The sequence below is a fragment of the Balaenoptera musculus genome, chromosome 6 (assembly GCF_009873245.2).
Source record: "Balaenoptera musculus isolate JJ_BM4_2016_0621 chromosome 6, mBalMus1.pri.v3, whole genome shotgun sequence".
In the NCBI taxonomy this organism is placed as follows: Eukaryota; Metazoa; Chordata; class Mammalia; order Artiodactyla; family Balaenopteridae; genus Balaenoptera; species Balaenoptera musculus.
In genome coordinates this window covers 30157484-30177899 of record NC_045790.1, presented here as the reverse complement: position 1 = coordinate 30177899, position 20416 = coordinate 30157484, and the positions used below count along the sequence as shown (strand labels likewise).

The following is a 20416-nucleotide window of genomic DNA, read 5'->3' as shown; positions in this document are numbered from 1 at the left end:
ATCGTTTTTTTTTTTTTTTTTTTTTTGGTGAGAACATCCATCAGTATTCCTCAAAATGTAAGTTGCAACCTGCTAGTGGATCATGAAATTCATTTAGGAGGTCTGGAGTGGAGTGGAGGGGAGAAGGATGTGATGGAAAATATCAGAGTGCATTTTGTGTCAAGTATTTTTGGAAAACATTTTTTTCACTTATAAATATGGATGTGCACAGAATCACAATGTAAAAGTATCTCTTTTTACTTAGTGTCTATCCCCAAAAAAGTTTGAACCTGCATTTCTGTTTAATATGCTAGTAATTTGAATTCTTGGTTTATCAACTGACAACACTTCTCTGTTATCTTCCTGATGTGAAAAATAGGGCTTCTACTAATATTTTAGATCTAAGGTGTTATTTCATACTCATCCCTCTGTTCTCACTCCATCAACCTGCAGCAGCATCTCTTCTCCTGCCTTGTAAAGTGAGTGCATTAGGCCTCCCCTTTCCTGCGTCAGGGGAAGCTGTTTCCCCCTTTTTTTGGAAGCTGGGGAGCCTGTCTGCACCTGGAGCAGGCGGTGTCCCCAGGCCTCCACCCCAGGGTGACATTACAGAGTCCAGCCAACAGCAGGTGCGGGGTGTCCCTGCAAGGCCACCAGAACTTCCTTGCCTCCCACCAGCCTTTTGGGCCAGCAGGAGCCTGGCCCTCTGTAGAAACACCCGGTGACACTGCGTCACTCTGAGGCGGTCACTGCTCTTCCCTTAGGTTTGGGAACGATCTTCACATTTCAAATAAGCTGTTTGTTCTGGATGCCGGGGCTTCTGGGTCTAAGGACATGAAGGTACTTCGAAATCACCTGCAAGAAATACGGAGCCAGATTGTTTCGGTGAGTATACCTGGGGAGGGCTGGACCCAACCTTCCCCCGGACCATCCAGTGACCCGGGAGTTGGGCCTCTTTGTGTGGCCCTCTGGGTTTGGTCTGGTTTTCATGGGACCCAGCACGCAGTGTCTGCGTGGCCATGTTTTTATCCTGTTACCCTGGGGTAAGGAAGGAAGAGTAGAGAAACAAGGAGATGGCCTTGAGATGTAGCGTTGTTATGGACAAGGTTAGAGTGTATGAAATTCTGACAGTTTTGGTTGTTTGTTTAAAAGTAAAATTGTTTGTTAGAAATTACAAAAGCAATTCAAAAGTGACTTATTGTGAAATATTTGGGAAATGCAGAAAAGTAGAAAAACAGTCACCAACAAAATTCACTGAAGAGCATAAAATAATAGCTGTCCAAATGGAATGAGATGGTGTTCTTGGATGGCAAGATTTTATTACTAAGTGTTTCATTTTCCCAAGTTATATAAACTTTATACAGTTCCAGTTAGCATCTGAATGGGATTGAGGAGATTGGGTTTTTGTCTTAAAATTTCAATAGAAGAATAAATGAAACATGTTATAAAGGCTCTGTAATCAATAAACCAATAAATAACTGGAATAGATTAGTGAGTGTTGAAGTAAATCAGAACATCTGCAGAAATTTAATAGAGGACATAGATGTTATTTAAATTTAATGGGGAAAATGTTTATTTAATCAATGATCTGGCACAACTGGCTATTTGCCTAGAAGGAAACTAGGTTGAACTCCTGCTCACTACATAGCCCAAAAATAGACTGTAGGCAGATTAAAGCTTTTAAATGTAAAAAATAAAGCAATATCTTGATGGAAATGCAAGATAATTTATGTTTAAAATAACTTAGGAGTGCTTTGAGAAACCTTTTAAGCCAAGATAGAAAACCTCAGAAGTTTTCAAAGAAAATACACCAACATTTTGTCAAATACATTTGACAACATAGAAGCTTTTTCTGGCAAATAAATTCCGTAAACAAAGTTAAAAGGTGAGATAGATTGGGAAAAAAATATTCTCAATGCCCCTGGCATATAAAAGGTTGCTATCCATAATATTCAAAAAGCTGTCTGAAATGGGTAAGAAATGGGCAAATATCCCAATGGAAAAATCCTAAAAAAAAATGCTCCGGGGACTGTTCCTGCTTCTAAGCTCGAGTGTAACAGGGAGGACATGGCTCTCGCTCCCCTGCCTGGCAGGTGCCGTCTTTAGTTATAACTCACCGTTTGCCTGATAGAAGTACCGTGCTTACAATACCAGGCTCCAGTTCTAGGCATGCTTTTGGAACTTTCAGGAACCTTCTCCTCCCTCGTGAAGCTTGACCCTCGCTTTCTAAAGGGGGCTACACTACGGCAGAGTCAGTGGGCAGGGGGTAAGCCTGGAGGGCCTTGGAGAACCTGGTCACGGAAACCAGTGGGTGGCGATCGGGAACAGTGGTCTGTGACAGGCTCAGCACCTGCTCACCAGGTGGGATGAGGGCCTGTGCTCCCTGAAGAGTCTTGAGCTGGGGTGTGGCTTCACATGATGTCTGCTTCACATCCCACACACCCCCAACTCCTGCGGTCGGGCAGATGAAGCTCACCAAACAAACTGCCTTTATCCCTGGGAATATTGTTTGTTGAATAGGGAGTGGAATGTAGGGGGTGTAAAAGATGAGATTCGAGAAGGGACTGCCTGATTAATGATGCAGTGCCGTGTATGGCTCATGGGGTTTTTAATTAGGAAAGTGTGCTGATTATGAGTCTGTAACACAGACTGATTTATTTAACCAAGTTAAGAGATTAAAAACTCATTTCAAGGGCTTCCCTGGTGGCGCAGTGGTTGAGAATCTGCCTGCCAATGCAGGGGACACGGGTTCGAGCCCTGGTCTGGGAGGATCCCACATGCCGCGGAGCAACTAAGCCCATGCGCCACAATTGCTGAGCCTGCGCGTCTGGAGCCTGTGCTCCGCGACGAGGGAGGCCGCGATAGTGAGAGGCCCGCGCACCGCGATGAAGAGTGGCCCCCGCTCGCCGCAACTAGAGAAAGCCCTCGCACAGAAACGAAGACCCAACACAGCCATAAATAAATAAATAAAATTTAAAAAAGAAACCTCATTTCAAGCCAATTACCAAGAATTAATCAAATTTGAAATATTTCAACAGTAATCCCCATGAATACCTAATTTACTGGTAAAAAGCCATTTAATAATGATAATGATACTTACTCTCTTTTCCTGTCTCTTTGTTCATAAAGTGGCCATCACCTGGCTGAAACCCTCACTCCAAGAGAGGGAGGGAGGAAAACATTAGGAGTTAGTGAACGTTAGTTAATTGAGTCCACAATTTCAAAGCCATTTTTTGTGAAGCCTTGCCATCTATTTAAAACGAGCAGTGGAAATGAAAGCCTCTATAAAATTTTATATTTGTTAAATAGATTCTGCTTAAAGGCAACACTGAAAAAACAAAACTGCCCCAGTACTTACCCAAAAAGCACTGGTGCATCCAAAGAATTACATGCAACAGTGCATATGCGAGCGGCATCGTTTTATCCCAGCTCCTCCTGAGTCCCCACAGCTGTGCGTTGACCTGCCTGTTCCGCATGTTCTAGGTCTGCCCTCCAATGACTCACCTGTGTGAGAAAATCATCTCCACGCTGCCCTCCTGGAGGAAGCTCAACGGACCCAACCAGCTGATGTCATTGCAGCAGTTTGTGTACGACGTGCAGGACCAGCTGAACCCCCTGGCCAGCGAGGCGGACCTCCGGCACATCGCCCAGCAGCTCCACAGTGCCGGCGAGGTGAGGGCTCCAGCCCTGGCAAGGGTCTGGGCGGGGGCCCTGGGATGCATTTCCAGTGTTTGAAGGTGGGATGAGCCGCAGAGGCCGAGTGGCAACTGCCCACTACCCATGATGTTTCCAGACGTGTGACTATCACAGGAAGCCTCGAGTGATTCCCCGAACTGCGGTTCTTTGCTCTCCTGTTCACCTTAAGAGCTGTTGTTTTGTCTTGCTTTGGTTGGTTTGTTTTCCGGCTTCTCTTAGTTTGGGAGCACAGTTCCTGCTACACTGGGTGACTGGGCCTCTCCTCTCTCTCCCCGGGGCAGCTGATGCTTTGCTGTGATTCCTGCAGCCTTCAGGATGGCTGCTCTCCATGGAGTGTATCAGCTCCAAACAGACCTCTTGGGCTCACAGACAATCAAGAAATAGTCGTGACGTATCTTCAGGGAGAGAGCATCTGGAGACACTAAGACACGGCCAGCAGTGATCCCCAGAAATGACCAAGAAATAGGAATCTCTCTTCCTGGTTCAGCTCTGGGGTGCAGTTTGGGAACCCTGTTCTAATTGCTTCGTATGCTGCCTTTCCCTCTCAAGGGCGCATAGCCTTCACATTCTTCCATCATGTGAAATCAGGAGACAGTGTAAGCTAGTATGGGCCAAGAAGAACAGTTCTGAATATGAAAAACCAGAAGCAGTTCCAGGAATTTTACAAACCAGAAGCTTCCCTGCCCAGTCTCAGGTGCCATGTGGGGCCCTTGGCCATGGATTACGTAGGTTTGAAATTCTACTTGAATCAAGAAGCCAGTGACCCTAAAAACTAGAGCCTCAAGCAGTGATTGTGTCAGTCTTTGAATTCCAATGAAACTACAGGCTAATCTACTGGCCCCTCCAGCAGTACTTTATCTTTTTTTTTTGGTAACATCTTTATTGGAGTATAATTGCTTTACAATGGTGTGTTAGTTTCTGCTTTATAACAAAGTGAATCAGCTATATGGATACATATATCCCCATATCCCCTCCCTCTTGCGTCTCCCTCCCTCCCTCCCTATCCCACCCCTCTAGGTGGGCACAAAGCACCGAGCTGATTTCCCTGTGCTATGTGGCTGCTTCCCACTAGCTATCTATTTTACATTTGGTAGTGTATATATGTCAATGCCACTCTCTCACTTCTTCCCAGTTTACCCTTCCCCCTCCCCATGTCCTCAAGTCCATTCTCTATGTCTGCGTCTTTATTCCTGTCCTGCCACTAGCTTCTTCAGAACCATTTTCTTTTTTTTTTTAGATTCCATATATGTGTGTTAGAATATGGTATTTGTTTTTCTGTTTCTGACTTACTTCACTCTGTATGACAGACTCTAGGTCCATCCACCTCACTACAAATAACTCAATTTCATTTCTTTTTATGGCTGAGTAATATTCCATTGTATATACGTGCCACATCTTCTTTCTCCATTCAACTGTCTATGGACATTTAGGTTGCTCCCATGTCCTGGCTATTGTAAATAGAGCTGCAATGAACATTGTGGTACATGACTCTTTTTGAATTATCGTTTTCTCAAGGTATATGCCCAGTAGTGGGATTCCTGGGTCATGTGGTAGTTCTATTTTTAGTTTTCTAAGGAACCTCCATACTGTTCTCCATAGTGGTTGTATCAATTTCATTCCCACCAACGGTGCAAGAGGGTTCCCTTTTCTCCACACCCTCTCCAGCATTTATTGTTTGTAGATTTTTTGATCATGGCCATTCTGACTGGTGTGAGGTGCTATGTCATTGTAGTTTTGATTTGCATTTCTCTAATGATTAGTGACGTTGAGCATTCTTCCATGTGTTTGTTGGCTGTCTGTATATCTTCTTTGGAGAAATGTCTATTTAGGTCTTCTGCCCATTTTTGGATTGGGTTGTTTGTTTTTTTGATATTGAGCTGCATGAGCTGCTTTTACATTTTGGAGATTAACCCTTTGTCAGTTGCTTCATTTGCAAATATTCTCTCCCATTCTGAGGGTTGTCTTTTCATCTTGTTTATGGTTTCCTTTGCTGTGCAAAAGCTTTTAAGATTCATTAGGACCCATTTGTTTATTTTTATTTTTATTGCCATTGCTCTAGGAGGTGTGTCAAAAAGGTTCTTGCTGTGATTTATGTCATAGAGTGTTCTGCCTATGTTTTCTTATAAGAGTTTGATAGTGTCTGGCCTTACATTTAGGTGTTTAATCCATTTTGAGTTTATTTTTGTGTATGGTATTAGGGAGTGTTCTAATTTCATTCTTTTACATGCAGCTGTCCAGTTTTCCCAGCACCACTTATTGAAGAGGCTGTCTTTTCTCCATTATATATTCTTGCCTCCTTTATCAAAAATAAGGTGACCATATGTGCGTGGGTTTATCTCTGGGCTTTCTATCCTATTCCATTGATCTATATTTCTGTTTTTGTGCCAGTACCATACTGTCTTGATTACTGTAGCTTTGTAGTATAGTCTGAAGTCAGGGAGCCTGATTCCTCCAGCCCTGTTTTTCTTTCTCAAGATTGCATTGGCTATTCAGGGTCTTTTGTGTTTCCAAAGAAATTGTGAAACTTTTTGTTCTAGTTCTGTGAAAAATGCCATTGGCAGTTTGATAGGGATTGCATTGAATCTGTAGATTGCTTTGGGTAGTAGAGTCATTTTCACAATGTTGATTCTTCCAATCCAAGAACATGGTATACCTCTCCAGCTGTTTGTATCATCTATTTTCTTTCATCAGTGTCTTATACTTTTCTGCATACAGGTCTTTTGTCTCCTTAGGTAGATTTATTCCTAGGTATTTCATTCATTAGTATGTAGGAATGCAAGAGATTTCTGTTCATTAATTTTTTATCCTGCTACTTTACCAAATTCATTGATTAGCTCTAGTAGTTTTCTGGTAGCATCTTTAGGATTCTCTGTGTATAGCGTCATGTCATCTGCAAACAGAGACAGCTTTACTTCTTCTTTTCTGTCTTGGATTCCTTTTACTTCTTTTTCTTCTCTGATTGCTGTGGCTAAAACTTCCAAAACTATGTTGAATAATAGTGGGGAGAGTGGACAACCTTGTCTTGTTCCTGATCTTAGAGGAAATGGTTTCAGTTTTTCACCATTGAGAACAATGTTGGCTGTGGGTTTGTCATATATGGCCTTTATTATGTTGAGCTAAGTTCCCTCTGTGCCTACTTTCTGAAGGGTTTTCATCATAAATGGGTGTTGAATTTTGTTGAAAGCTTTTTCTGCATCTACTGAGATGATCATATGGTTTTTCTCCTTCAGTTTGTTAATATGGTTTGGTTTTTCTCCTTTAGTTTGTTAATGTAGTTTATCACATTGATTGATTTGAGTATATTGAAGAATCCTTGCATTCCTGGGGTAAACCCCACTTCATCATGGTGTATGATCCTTTTAATGTGCTCTTGGCTTCTCTTTGCTAGTATTTTGTTGAGGATTTTTACATCTATGTTCATCAGTGATATTGGCCTGTAGTTTCCTTTCTTTGTGACATCTTTGTCTGGTTTTGGTATCAGGGTTATGGTGGCCTCATAGAATCAATTTGGGAATGTTCCTCCCTCTGCTATATTTTGGAAGAGTTTGAGAAAGATAGGTGTTAGCTCTTCTCTAAATGTTTGATAGAATTCACCTGTGAAGCCATCTGGTCCTGGGCTTTTGTTTGTTGGAAGATTTTTAATCACAGTCTCAATTTCAGTGCTTGTGATTGGTCTCTTCATATTTTCTATTTCTTCCTGGTTCAGTCTCAGAAGGTTTTGCTTTTCTAAGAATTTGTCCATTTCTTCCAGGTTGTCCATTTTATTGGCATAGAGTTTCTTGTAGTAATCTCTCATGATCCTTTGTATTTCTGCAGTGTCAGTTGTTACTTCTCCTTTTTCATTTCTAATTCTATTGATTTGAGTCTTCTCCTCTTTTTTCTTGATGAGTCTGCCTAATGGTTTAACAATTTTGTTTATCTTCTCGAAGAACAAACTTTTAGTTTTATTGATCGTTGGTATCGTTTCCTTCATTTCTTTTTCATTTATTTCTGATCTGATCTTTATGATTTATTTCCTTCTGCTAAATTTGGGTTTTTTTGTTCTTCTTTCTCTAACTGCTTTAGGTGTAAGGTTAGCTTGTTAATCTAAGATGTTTCTTGTTTCTTGAGGTAGTATTGTATTGCTATAAACCTCCCTCTTAGAACCGCTTTTGCTGCATCCCATAGGTTTTGGGTCATCGTGTTTTCATTGTCATTTGTTTCTAGGTATTTTTTGATTTCCTCTTTGATTTCTTCAGTGATCTCTTCGTTATTTAGTAGTGTATTGTTTATCCTCCATGTGTTTGTATTCTTTACAGATTTTTTCCTGTAATTGATATCTACTCTCATAGCGTTGTGGTCAGAAAAGACACTTGATATGATTTCAATTTTCTTAAATTTACCAAAGCTTGATTTGTGACCTAAGATATGATCTATCCTGGAGAATGTTCCATGAGCACTTGAGAAGAAAGTGTATTCTTTTGTTTTTGGATGGAATGTCCTATAAATATCAATTAAGTCCGTCTTGTTTAATGTATCATTTAAAGCTGTGTTTCCTTATTTATTTTCATTTTGGATGATCTGTCCATTGGTGAAAGTGGGGTGTTAACGTCCCCTACTATGATTGTGTTATTGTCGATTTCCCCTTTTATGGCTGTTAACATTTGCCTTATGTATCGAGGTGCTCCTATGTTGGGTGCATAAATATTTACAGTTGTTATATCTTCTTCTTGGATTGATCCATGGATCATTATGTAGTGTCCTTCTTTGTCTCTTGAAATAGTCTTTATATTAAAGTCTCTTTTGTCGGATATGAGAATTGCTACTCCAGCTTTCTTTTGATTTCCATTTGCATGGAATATCTTTTTCCATCCCCTCATTTTCAGTCTGTATGTGTCACTAGGTCTGAAGTGGGTCTCTTGTAGACAGCATATATACAGGTCTTGTTTTTGTATCCATTCAGCCAGTCTTTGTCTTTCGGTTGGACCATTTAATCCATTTACATTTAAGGTAATTATTGATATGTATTTTCCTATTACCATTTTCTTAATTGTTTTGGGTTTGCTATTGTAGGTCTTTTCCTTCTCTTATGTTTGCTGCCTAGAGAAGTTCCTTTAGCATTTGTTGTAAAGCTGGTTTGGTGGTGCTGAATTCTCTTAGCTTTTGCTTGTCTGTAAAGGTTTTAATTTCTCCATCGAATCTGAATGAGATCCTTGCTGGGTAGAGTAATCTTGGTTGTAGGTTTTTCCCTTTCATCACTTTGAATATGTTCTGCCACTCCCTCTGGCTTACAGAGTTTCTGCTGAAAGATCAGCTATTAACCTTTTGGGTATTCCCTTGTATGTTAATAATTGCTTTTCCCATTCTGCTTTTAATATTTTTTCTTTGTATTTAATTTTTGATAGTTTTATTAGTATGTGTCTTGGCATGTTTCTCCTTGGATTTATCCTGTATGGGACTCTCTGTGCTTCCTGGACTTGACTGACTATTTCCTTTTTCATATTAGGGAATTTTTCAACTACAATCTCTTCAAATATTTTCTCAGTCCCTTTCTTTTTCTCTTCTTTTTCTGGGACCACTATACTTCGAATGTTGGTGTGTTTAATGTTGTCCCAGAGGTCTCTGAGTCTGTCCTCAATTCTTTTCATTCTTTTTTCTTTATTCTGCTCTGCGGTAGTTATTTCCAGTATTTTATCTTCCAGGTCACTTATCCGTTCTTCTGCCTCAGTTATTCTGCTATTGATTCCTTCTAGAGAATTTTTAATTTCATTTATTGTGTTGTTCATCACTGTTTGTTTGCTCTTTAGTTCTTCCAGGTCCTTGTTAAACGTTTCTTCTATTTTCTCCATTCTATTTCCAAGATTTTGGATCATCTTTACTATCACTACTCTGAATCCTTTTTCAGGTAGACTGCCTATTTCCTCTTCGTTTGTTTGATCTGGTGGGTTTTTACCTTGCTCCTTCATCTGCTGTGTGTTTCTCTGTCTTCTCATTTTTCTTAACTTACGGTGTTTGGGGTCTCCTTTTCGTAGGCTGCAGGTTTGTAGTTCCCGTTATTTTTGGTGTCTGCCCCCAGTGGCTAAGGTTGGTTCAGTGGGTTGTGTAGGCTTCCTGGTGGAGGGGACTGGAGCCTGTGTTCTGGTGGATGAGGCTGGATCTTGTCTTTCTGGTGGGCAGGACCGTGTCCAGTGGTATGTTTTGGAGTAACTGTGACCTTATTATGATTTTAGGCAGTCTCCCTGCTAATGGGTGGGTTTATGTTCCTGTCTTGCTAGTTGTTTGGCCTAAGGTGTCCAGCACTGGAGCTTGCTGGTCATTGAGTGGAGCTGGGTCTTAGCGTTGAGACGGAGATCTCTGGGAGAGCTTTCGCCATTTGATATTACATGGAGCCGGGAGGTCTCTGGTGGACCAATGTCCTGAACTCGGCTCTCCCACCTCAGAGGCACAGGCCTGATACCTGGCCCGGAGCACCAAGTCAGCCACATGGCTCGAAAGAAAAGGGACAAAAAGAGAAAGAATGGGAGGAAGGGACGGAGAGAGGGAGGAAGGAAGGAAAATAAAGTTATTAAAATAAAAAAATTATTAAAAATAAAAAAAAATTTTAAGTAATATTAAAAAAAAAGAAAAAGAGAGCAACCAAAAACTCAAATCCACCAATGATAACAAGTGCTAAAAACTATACTAAAAAAGGAAAAAACAGATGGAACCCTAGGACAAATGGTAAAAGCAAAGCTCTACAGACAAAATCACCCAAAAAAGCATACACATACACACTCACAAAAAGAGAAAAAGGAAAAATATATATATATATATCTATATATATATAAAAAAGGAAGAGAGCAACCAAATCAATAAATAAATCTACCAATGATAATAAACTCTAAATACTAAACTACAATAAACACAAAACCAAAAAAAATTAGATGCAGAAAGCAAACCCTAAGTCTACAGTTGCTCCCAAAGTCCACCGCCTCAATTTTGGGATGGTTTGTTTTCTATTCACGTATTCCAGAGATGCAGGGTACATCAAGTTGATTGTGGAGATTTAATCTGCTGCTCCTGAGGTTGCTGGGAGAGATTTCCCTTTCTCTTCTTTGTTCGCACAGCTCCTGGGGTTCAGCTTTGGGTTTGGCCTCGCCTCTGCGTGTAGGTCGCCTGAGGGCATCTGTTCTTCGCTCAGACAGGACGGGGTTAAAGTAGCAGCTGATTAGGGTGCTCTGGCTCACTCAGGCCAGGGGGAGGGAGGGGTACAGAATGTGGGGCGAGCCTGTGGTGGGCAGAGGCCGGTGTGACCTTGCAACAGCCTGAGGTGCGCCATGTGTTCTCCCGGGAAAGTTGTCCCTGGATCACGGAACCCTGGCAGTGGTGGGTTGCACAGGCTCCCAGGAGGGTAGGTGTGGATAGTGTCCTGTGCTTGCACACAGGTTTCTTGCTGGCTGTAGCAGCAGCCTTAGCATCTCATGCCTGTCTCTGGTGTCCAGGCGGATAGCCACAGCTTGCTCCCATCTCTGGAGCTCATTTAGGCGGTGCTCTGAATCCCCTCTTCTCGTGCATCCCGAAACAATGGTCTCTTGACTCTTAGGCAGGTCCAGACTTTTCCTGGACTCCCTCCCAGCTAGCTGTGGTGCACTGGCCCCCTTCAGGCTTTGTTCACTCAGCCAACCCCAGTCCTCTCCCTGGGGTCTGACCTCCGAAGCCCAAGCCTCTGCTCCCAGCCCCGACCCGTCCCGGCGGGTGAGCAGACAAGCCTCTCGGGCTGGTGAGTGCTGGTCGGCAGCGATCCTCTGCGCGGGAATCTCTCCGCTTTGCCCTTCCGCACCCCTATGGCTGCACTCTCCTCCGTGGCTCCGAAGCTTCCCCCCCCACCGCCCACCCCCTTTCTCCACCAGTGAAGGGGCTTCCTAGTGTGTGGAAACTTTTCCTCTTTCACATCTCCATCCCTGAGGTGCAGGTCCTGTCCCTATTCTTTTGTCTCTGTTTTTTCTTTTTTCTTTTGTCCTGCCCAGGTACATGGGGAGTTTCTTGCCTTTGGGGAAGTCTGAAGTCTTCTACCAGCGTTCAGTAGGTGTTCTGTAGGAGTTGTTCCACATGTAGGTGTATTTCTGATGTATTTGTGGGGAGGAGGGTAAGCTCCATGTCTTACTCCTCCGCCATCTTGAAGGTCTCTCCAGCAGTACTTTAAATGATTGAATCCAAGGGTGGGGATAAGCAAGGGACCAAACCTAACCTTGTAATATAGTGCTAGATCTAAAGATATATATTGTAACCATAATAATAAACTCACTCTTTTTAATACAGTATTCTCTTGCCTTGTGGCATTTGCCAGCAATTTTCTAGCTCATAGCGATTAATCCACATTATTTGACACCACATCCCTCCTTGCCCTTGAGACTTTAATAAGTAAGTGAAGGCAGAATAAAAAAGAAGGGAAATCTAAATCAGGCGGCCCCCATTCTCATTGGCCCCCAGCCCCTCCTCCAGTATTATTCCTGCCCTCTAGTAAGTAATCTAAGGATCTTATTCAGATTTCATCAGTTGTCCTGTCTTTTTTCGGCTCAGGATCCCACACTGCACTCAGTCATCTGTCTCCTTAGTCTCCTCCAATACGGGACAGTTTATCAGTCTGTCTTTTGTGACCCTGAGGAGATAGTTGTGTCTAGGACTGAACTGCAGGCAGTATTCCACCAAATGCCTGATCAAAAATTAAGTAGATACTGCTGCACATTCCAGAAATGTACACTCTAAGTCTCAATTTTGAACAGAATCATATCTACAGGGCATCTCAAAGATTTAAACCAGACTGTGGGGAGAAAAGTACTTCTGGTGCAAACAGGTCCAGGGTCTCAGCCTCCACGTGAGAATGGAGTCCACCTTGGATCACCGTTCTTTGTAGAACTAGCCCAGAATAGGGAGGGAAGGGAGGGAGGGTTAAGTGTTCAGTAAAGGGGAAAGTTGCTTCTATTTTTTGTCACTTTTTTTTTTTCTTTCTGACTTCTGCTTTTTAAAGAAATGAATGTGACAGGAAAAGCTTAAGTCCCTTTTGGCCACCTCTCGCCACTTTCCTCTCTTCCCACTCCAGGGCCAACCACTGTCATGGTAGCGTATCTTTCTAGACCCTTTTTATATGTATGTGTGTTAAAAATTTACCTAACAGTCTAATATTGTAACATTCTGAATCTTTTTTGAAAAATTTCAATCATTCAGAGAAGTTGGAAGACTTGTACAATATCTCCTCATATCCTCGACACCTAATTTAACCAGTTGTTTACATTTTGCTACATTTGCTTTAGCTCTTTCTCTTCTATTTATTTATTTGCTTTGCAAACATCATGACCTTTCACCCCTAAATATTTAGCTTGTACCTCCTAAAGAGAAGGACATTCTTCCACATAACCACAATATAATTAATTATCACTTCCTGGAAACATAACATTGATATAATACTACTGTTGAATTTATAGTCCTCATTCAAGTGTTTGCCACTTGTCCCAGTAATTTCATTTATAGCTAATTTTATTCATTTGTGTATTTATTTGGGGATTCAGAATCCAGTCAAAAATCACCCATTGCATTTGGCTACCCTCTCTCTCTCTCTCTGTCTTTTATTACATTGACCTTTTATAAGGGTCAAAGGTAGTCTTTTCAGAATCTCCCTTATGACATTGCCAAGCTGGTTTTTTGCCTCAGTATTGATTTTTGAGATCTGTCCATATGAATGTGCTGAGTCATTCCTTACAATATCTGCACAGATTTCATCCCTGCTCAGGCCCTTTAGTGCTCTGAGCAGCTGAAGCATCTGGCCGTTTATGTTCCTATGTGTGACTTCCCATTGTCCCCTCTGGCAGATCAACATCATGCAGAGTGAAACCGTCCAGGATGTGCTGCTCCTAGACCCCCGCTGGCTCTGCACCAACGTTCTGGGGAAGCTGCTCTCCGTCGAGACCCCACGGGCCCTGCACCATTACCGGGGCCGCTACACCATGGAGGACGTCCAGCGCCTGGTGCCTGACAGCGACGTGGAGGAGCTGCTGCAGATTCTAGATGCCATGGATATCTGCGCCCGGGACCTGAGCAGCGGTACCATGGTGGACATCCCCGCCCTGATCAAGACTGACAACCTGCACCGGTCCTGGACGGATGAGGAGGACGAGGTGCGGGTCTACGGCGGCGTGCGCATCGTCCCCGTGGAGCACCTCACGCCCTTCCCGTGCGGCATCTTTCACAAGGTGCAGGTGAACCTGTGCAGGTGGATCCACCAGCAGAGCGCGGAGGGAGACGCGGACATCCGCCTGTGGGTGAACGGCTGCAAGATTGCCAACCGTGGGGCCGAGCTGCTGGTGCTCCTGGTCAACCATGGCCAGGGCATCGAGGTCCAGGTGCGCGGTCTGGAGACGGAAAAGATCAAGTGCTGCCTCCTGCTGGACTCGGTGTGCAGCACCATCGAGAATGTCATGGCCACCACGCTGCCCGGGCTGCTGACGGTGAAGCACTACCTGAGCCCCCAGCAGCTGAGAGAGCACCACGAGCCCGTCATGATCTACCAGCCGCGAGACTTCTTCCGGGCACAGACCCTCAAGGAGACCTCGCTGACTAACACCATGGGCGGGTACAAGGAGAGCTTCAGCAGCATCATGTGCTTCGGCTGTCACGACGTCTATTCACAGGCCAGCCTGGGCATGGACATCCATGCGTCAGATCTGAACCTCCTGACGCGGAGGAAACTCAGTCGCCTGCTGGACCCACCCGATCCCATGGGGAAGGACTGGTGCCTTCTCGCCATGAACTTGGGTCTCCCCGACCTTGTGGCAAAGTACAACACCAATAACGGGTCTCCCAAGGAGTTCCTCCCGAGCCCGGTCCACGCCCTGCTCCGGGAATGGACCTCCTACCCCGAGAGCACGGTCGGCATCCTCATGTCCAAACTGAGGGAGCTGGGGCGCCGGGATGCGGCGGACTTCCTACTGAAGGCGTCCTCTGTGTTCAAAATCAACCTCGACAGCAACGGCCAGGAGGCCTACGCCTCAAGCTGCAACAGTGGCACATCTTATAATTCCATTAGCTCGGTCGTGTCCCGGTGAGGGCAGCCTTTGGCTTGGGCAGGGTCTCTTCCAACTGCAGAGGCAAGGGGAACACAACCCATCTTTCCCACTGGAGATTCTGGCGCGTCCCTTCCTACGCCCACATCCTGAAGGACGCCACCCTCCCTTCCGCTTCACCTATTTCTCTGCTACTACCTCCCTCCTCTCACACATTGCGTTGTGTGTGAATGGTCTTTCTAGTTTAAGAGCAGACCCTATCCTTTCCTTTGGCCATTTGAAAAGCTAGCCTCCCTCCGTCTCTCATCCTCTAGTACCTTGCTTCTTACTGATAATTTTACTGGAATTCCTAACTTTTCAATGAAATTTTTTTAAAGTATTATATTGATTGTCCTTTTTAAAGAAAGTGGACATTTATCCAAAATGTGTATTTCTTATACTCTTTTCTTTGTTATACCATGTCCTCAGCTTATCTCTTTTATATTTGTAGGAAAAACTCCCATGTAAGGAATCCCACTGTATGATTTATAAACAGACAATATGTGAGTGCCTTTTGCAGAAGAGGGTGTGTTTGAAATCATCCAAGTCAGCCCGGAGCTGTCGCGAAAGAAACGCTCCCTCTCTGTCTCTTGCTGTATGCTGATCATCGCCAGAGGTGCTTCACCCGAGGTTTTTTTTTTTGTTTTTTTGTTTTTTTTGGCAATTTTTGTGTTTCCTTTGACAAGGAAAGGGGAGAAAGAGACCTCCTCTAGAGCAATTTCATGGCCAGTGTTGTTGCTACGATAAGACATGTTTGTGTTTGCTTTTGTTTCAACGTCAGTGTGAACATCCACGTGGAACCTTCAGACTGTCACGCTTCATCATCCCCTGTCATCTCAGGTAGAAGGCTGACACTGTTGTAGGGAGCCAAGACCTGTGTGAGAATTCAGAAGACCCCCGACTCATGATTTGTGGCAGTTTGTTGTCATTTGTGCATAGCAGATGGTTCTCCATATTTAGATCCTGGTTTGATAACTTCCTGTACTTGAAGTCTCAAAAAGAAAATAAAGGAAGCAAGTTTTCTTGCAGTGATTTTAAATTGTGATAGAGTTTTAAATCGAAATAAGGGAACATGTCCTAATTCTTCTGTCCTGAGAAGCATGTAATTTTAATGTTATATCATATGTATATATATATATGAAGTATGTATATACATATATATTAATACAGGTATTTTTACTTAATCTATAAGATATAGTAAAAAAAGGTTTTCTTTTCTTTTTAGTTCTTTTTTTTTTTTCCTTTTTTTTTTTTAATAAATAAACTGTTGCTTGTTGCATTAGTTTGTTGGTGTTTAATTCAAAAGTGATTCTTTTTCTTTGTTTTGTTTTCATTTGCCAGTACCCCACCTCGTGGGACAAACCAGTCCAGAAAGTGATTAAACCTAAACTCTCAGGGGTGGAAATCAACCCAGTTTATTAGGTGCTTAATTATTACTAAAGTTGGGAATGGTGTGGGGAAGCAGAAAGAGCTCAGGTGATTTCACATGTATTTCTTTTATTTATTTATTTTTATTTTTATTTATTTTTGGCTGCGTTGGGTCTTTGTTGCTTGGTGCAGGCTTTCTCTAGTTGCAGCAAGCGGGGGCTACTCTTCGTTGCGGTGTGCAGGCTTTTCATTGCGGTGGCTTCTCTTGTTACGGAGCATGGGCTCTAGGCATGCGGACTTCAATAGTTGTGGCACACGGGCTTCAGTAGTTGTGGCACACAGGCTTCAGTAGTTGTGGCACGTGGGCTTCAGTAGTTGTGGCACGCAGGCTCTAGAGCGCAAGCTCAGTAGTTGTAGCGCACGAGCTTAGTTGCCCCGCGGCATGTGGGATCTTCCCAGACCAGGGCTCAAACCCGTGTCCCCTGCATTGGCAGGCAGATTCTTAACCACTGCACCACCAGAGAAGTCCCTCACGTGTATTTTTGCTTTAAAGAAAAGAGGCCCCTCCTATTTTCCTTGGATGAACCCCCAAACCAAATTGGATCATTTAGGCTCAGCAACGGGGGAACAGGGGAAGCTTTCTTCCTATACAAAGGTGGAGGGAGCTCCTGCTGAGCAAGAGAAAACTTGCTACAAAAGATACATACCTTCCCGCCCGTCTTTTTACTTAGAGACCACACTGCTGCGGGCCATCAACTAGAAACCCTAGTTTTGACCTGCATGGTAGCTGTAAGTGACAAAAGCTCTAATGACAAAACCCATTTTTAGTAAAATCTCAAGACTGGTTTAAAAAAAAAATGGGCAAAGAAAAAAGATTGGAAGGAAAAAGACTACAATGATGTGGGTGATTTTCTCTACGGTTGTGGCAGTAGAATTCATTTCTGTTTTGCCTAAATGGTACGTAATAAACATGATTTACTTTTATAAGGAGAAAAGAAATATTAATGGAGTAAAATTAAAAGCTACACGTAAATATGCGTCAAAAGGATAACACTGAAATTGAAATTGTGATTGCCTTAGAGGAGTAGAACCTCCTTTTCATGAGTCAACTCCCTCCCGAACGTCAGCTTCATCTCTCCTGCTTCAAAAGTGCTTCATATCGCAGGATCCGGCACCAGGATCTAGGACCCAGGAGGCAAGGGCTGCCTCTGGCAGCCTCAGTAAGTAAAATCCCAAAGAAGGATTCTGACTGCTCCAGTCTGGGTCATGGAGCCATCCCAGTGGTTGGGAGAGAGAGAGTCACAAGATTGGCCTGGCCCTGGGGACCCTAGGACAGTGTTGGGAAAGGAGCAGCTTCCCCCAAGAAGGGAGTTCTGTTAACAGGAGGAAGGGGCAGGGGGAGGATGCTGTGCCAATGAAGCAGAGGACTGCAGGAGTCTTTATACTTTTGTTTTAAGCAGGTGCCTGTCCATAAGGTTATGGGGCCACCTAAGCTCCTGAAATGTTGAAGCCATACTTCGGAATCATTACTACACAAATTTGAAGAGTTTAAGGTCCACTGAGCTCACTGCCCTGCCCTGAGAAATGCTGTGGGGTCATTCCAGGCGGCATCTCGGGGTCTTCAGTGCCATGAACTCTGGTTAGGCTGAAACTGCCTCGCAAAGCCCCAGCATGGGTAGCCGTCTCTGCCTCCTGCAGAAGGGGATAAACTAGGCCATTCATAGCTCACTTCCTGCAGCCACAGTGGGAATCAAAAGGTACAGGTTCTTAGGAGCCAGAAGCAGCCCTTCATGGACCCTTTTTCTTAGAGTTGCTGTAAAATGCACTCGGGCAACATGTTCCTCATCCCCTGGGAGCTGTGGCTGCCCTGGGGTGCCTGAGGTTCCCCTATGGACAAAGCATCCCAGGGACCCGAAGCCTCCCTGGCACGGGCTGGAGGGCACTTCTGAGAGTTCTGATTGTTTCCAGAATCTGGATCCCACACCTTCGGAAAGGAATCAGAACTCTGGGTGGTCTTTTTTGCAGAAAGGGGTTTACAATTAAAACTACAGAATTTCCTGAAACCATAAAACTACATTTGGCCCTATCAGTGTCCAGAGTCTGCACCAGTCTTACCAAACCCTGATGGTGTGACCCCAGAAAAGCCACTCCAAAATGAAAGCCTGGGCCTGGCTATTCCTGCCTCAGCAGCAGCTAGATGCCAGCCAGGCTGTAAAACCGAAGGGTAGATTTGAACTGAAAAGCTTCATTAAGAGTAAAAGGATAGTTGCAGTTTTGCAACGTGAAAAAAGTTCTGGAGGTGAATAGTGGTGATGGTTGCACACCAATGTCAATGTATTTACTGCCACTGCACTATGCGGTTACAAGTGGTTAAAATGAAAAAAAATTATATTTATTTTAGCACAATTTTTTAAGAACAAGAGAAAAAAGATAAAGCTGGAACCTAAAAATATCCAGGTAACAGTAAAGCTTGCTGAGTAATATACAGGACTGCCCACGTGTTCAGAGCAGCCCAGCAAAGCCTGTGCCCCCCACTATGGGGAAGGGGGGATTAAAAACATGAAAGATTGCTTTTTAGAAGAGTTGATATTTTTTATTTAAAAAAACCCTGTAAAATGGTTATCATGGGAGGAAGAGGTGAGAATTTTGTTTGGCTTCTTTTTTGTTGTTGTTTATTGTTCAGTGTTTTGGGGTTTTTTTGTTTGTTTTTCAGTTTGAATTCATACCTGGGATGGCACCAGCAGTCTTTTAAGGACTTTGGATTCTTTTTTTTTTTTTTTGGCTATGTTGGGTCTTTGTTGCTGTGCGTGGGCTTTCTCTAGTTGCAGCGAGCAGGGGCTACTCTGTTACGTGCGCAGGCTTCTCATTGTGGTGGCTTCTCTTGTTTCAGAGCACGGGCTCTAGGCACGCGGGCTTCAGTAGTTGTGGCTTGCGGGCTCTAGCGCACAGGCTCAGTAGTTGTGGCACACAGGCTTAGTTGCTCCGTGGCATGTGGGATCTTCCCAGACCAGGGCTCAAACCCGTGTCCCCTGCATTGGCAGGTGGATTCTTAACCACTGCGCCACCAGGGAAGCCCCAGGACTTTGGATTCTTGACGACTTAGGCCACACCATTTATGAGAGTAACGTGCTCTGATTCGCCATTCCCCAGACGTTTGCTGAGCACCTATTGCCTATCATGGGCGCCAGCCCCAGGCTCACAGCAGGGACACAGAGCTTGGTGGGCTGGCGCCTGCTCCCCTAACCAGCCTTGGCGCTCAACTCGACTGTCCGAGGAATTTGCTCTCAGGGGGCTATTTTCAGGGACAGTGACTGTGCTTTGGGTGGCCACCTGAGGTTGAGGTCACTTTTATCATTGCAGCCAAAGGTCACGTGCTGGTGAGAGGACTCAGCAGCTGCCAGGCAGGGGCCACGTCAAGGACAGAAACTGCTGTCCCCACTGAACGCCTGGTCAGGGAGGTGCCCCTGAAAGGGGACTGAAGGAGTAGTCAGCCCCCTTCCATCTGCATCTCTGGAAATGTGCGTGGCGGAGCTGGAAGTGACCCCAGGAAACGGCAGCTAGTCCTGGCTGAAACGCCCAGCCTCAGAAGGTTGCCCGTGACTCTTGTTCACAAGGCAATTCTTTGACCAGAAGAATCAAAGAAGTGTGTGGGAGTGGGGAGGAGGGGCAGGAAAGAAGCTTCACAGGTACCTACAGCAGAGGCTGCCCTGGGATCGGACTCTGATGCCCGTCACTCGAGGGGCTGACGCTTGGTGAGGGTGGCCTGGCCAGGCGCCAAAGGCTGTGACTCCAGCATGCGGGGTTCAGCAGCAAAAGGACCGGGACAAGCTCCTGGTGAATAATGTGTCTTGTCCCATCGAAATCACAGAATTTTACAATGAAAAGAGATCTTACAGATGGTGTCATTCAACCACACTCTTTGGAGGCTGGAAGGAAAGAGTTTAAGAGATTTAGACCAAACAGCACGGTTCAATTATTAACAATTTAGACTAAATGTCAGGCCCTCTGACCACAACTGGGACCCTTTATACACCTCTGCTAAGTATTTATATTGTAATGTAGTGGGTGTGTTGTGAGTGCATGTGTATGTGTGTATACTGTGTGTGTATGCACAAGTGTGCACAAGTGTATTGCGTAAGTATATGTGTATGTGTGTGGCATGTGCATGTGTCCACACATACATGTAACTGTGTATGTATATGTGTGTATATACATGTATACATTTGGGTATGAGTGTACGCATGTGTGTATATGTGTATAAGTGTGTGTGGGTGATGTGTGTATTGTGTATAAGTGTGTGTATGCATATGTGATGCATGAGG

At 44.1% G+C, this 20416-nt stretch overlaps 1 protein-coding gene across 7 annotated transcripts in view; it reads left to right on the top strand.

Annotated features, from left to right (window-relative positions):
- The window catches only part of DAPK1 (death associated protein kinase 1), a 211395-nt gene extending 196082 nt beyond the window's left edge, over nucleotides 1–15313 (top strand). For 5 of the 7 annotated variants that reach the window (XM_036856617.1, XM_036856619.1, XM_036856615.1 and 2 more), the window contains 4 exons: nucleotides 741–861; nucleotides 3460–3648; nucleotides 13497–14725; nucleotides 15178–15313. In XM_036856617.1, the coding sequence (XP_036712512.1) occupies nucleotides 741–861; nucleotides 3460–3648; nucleotides 13497–14725; nucleotides 15178–15211 (1573 nt within the window). In that variant the 3' untranslated portion in view covers nucleotides 15212–15313. Of the gene's footprint in view, nucleotides 1–740; nucleotides 862–3459; nucleotides 3649–13496 lie in introns of all 7 variants that reach the window. The other 2 variants (XM_036856620.1, XM_036856618.1) reach the window with 1 other exon arrangement.
- The last annotated feature ends 5103 nt before the right edge of the window (nucleotides 15314–20416 follow it).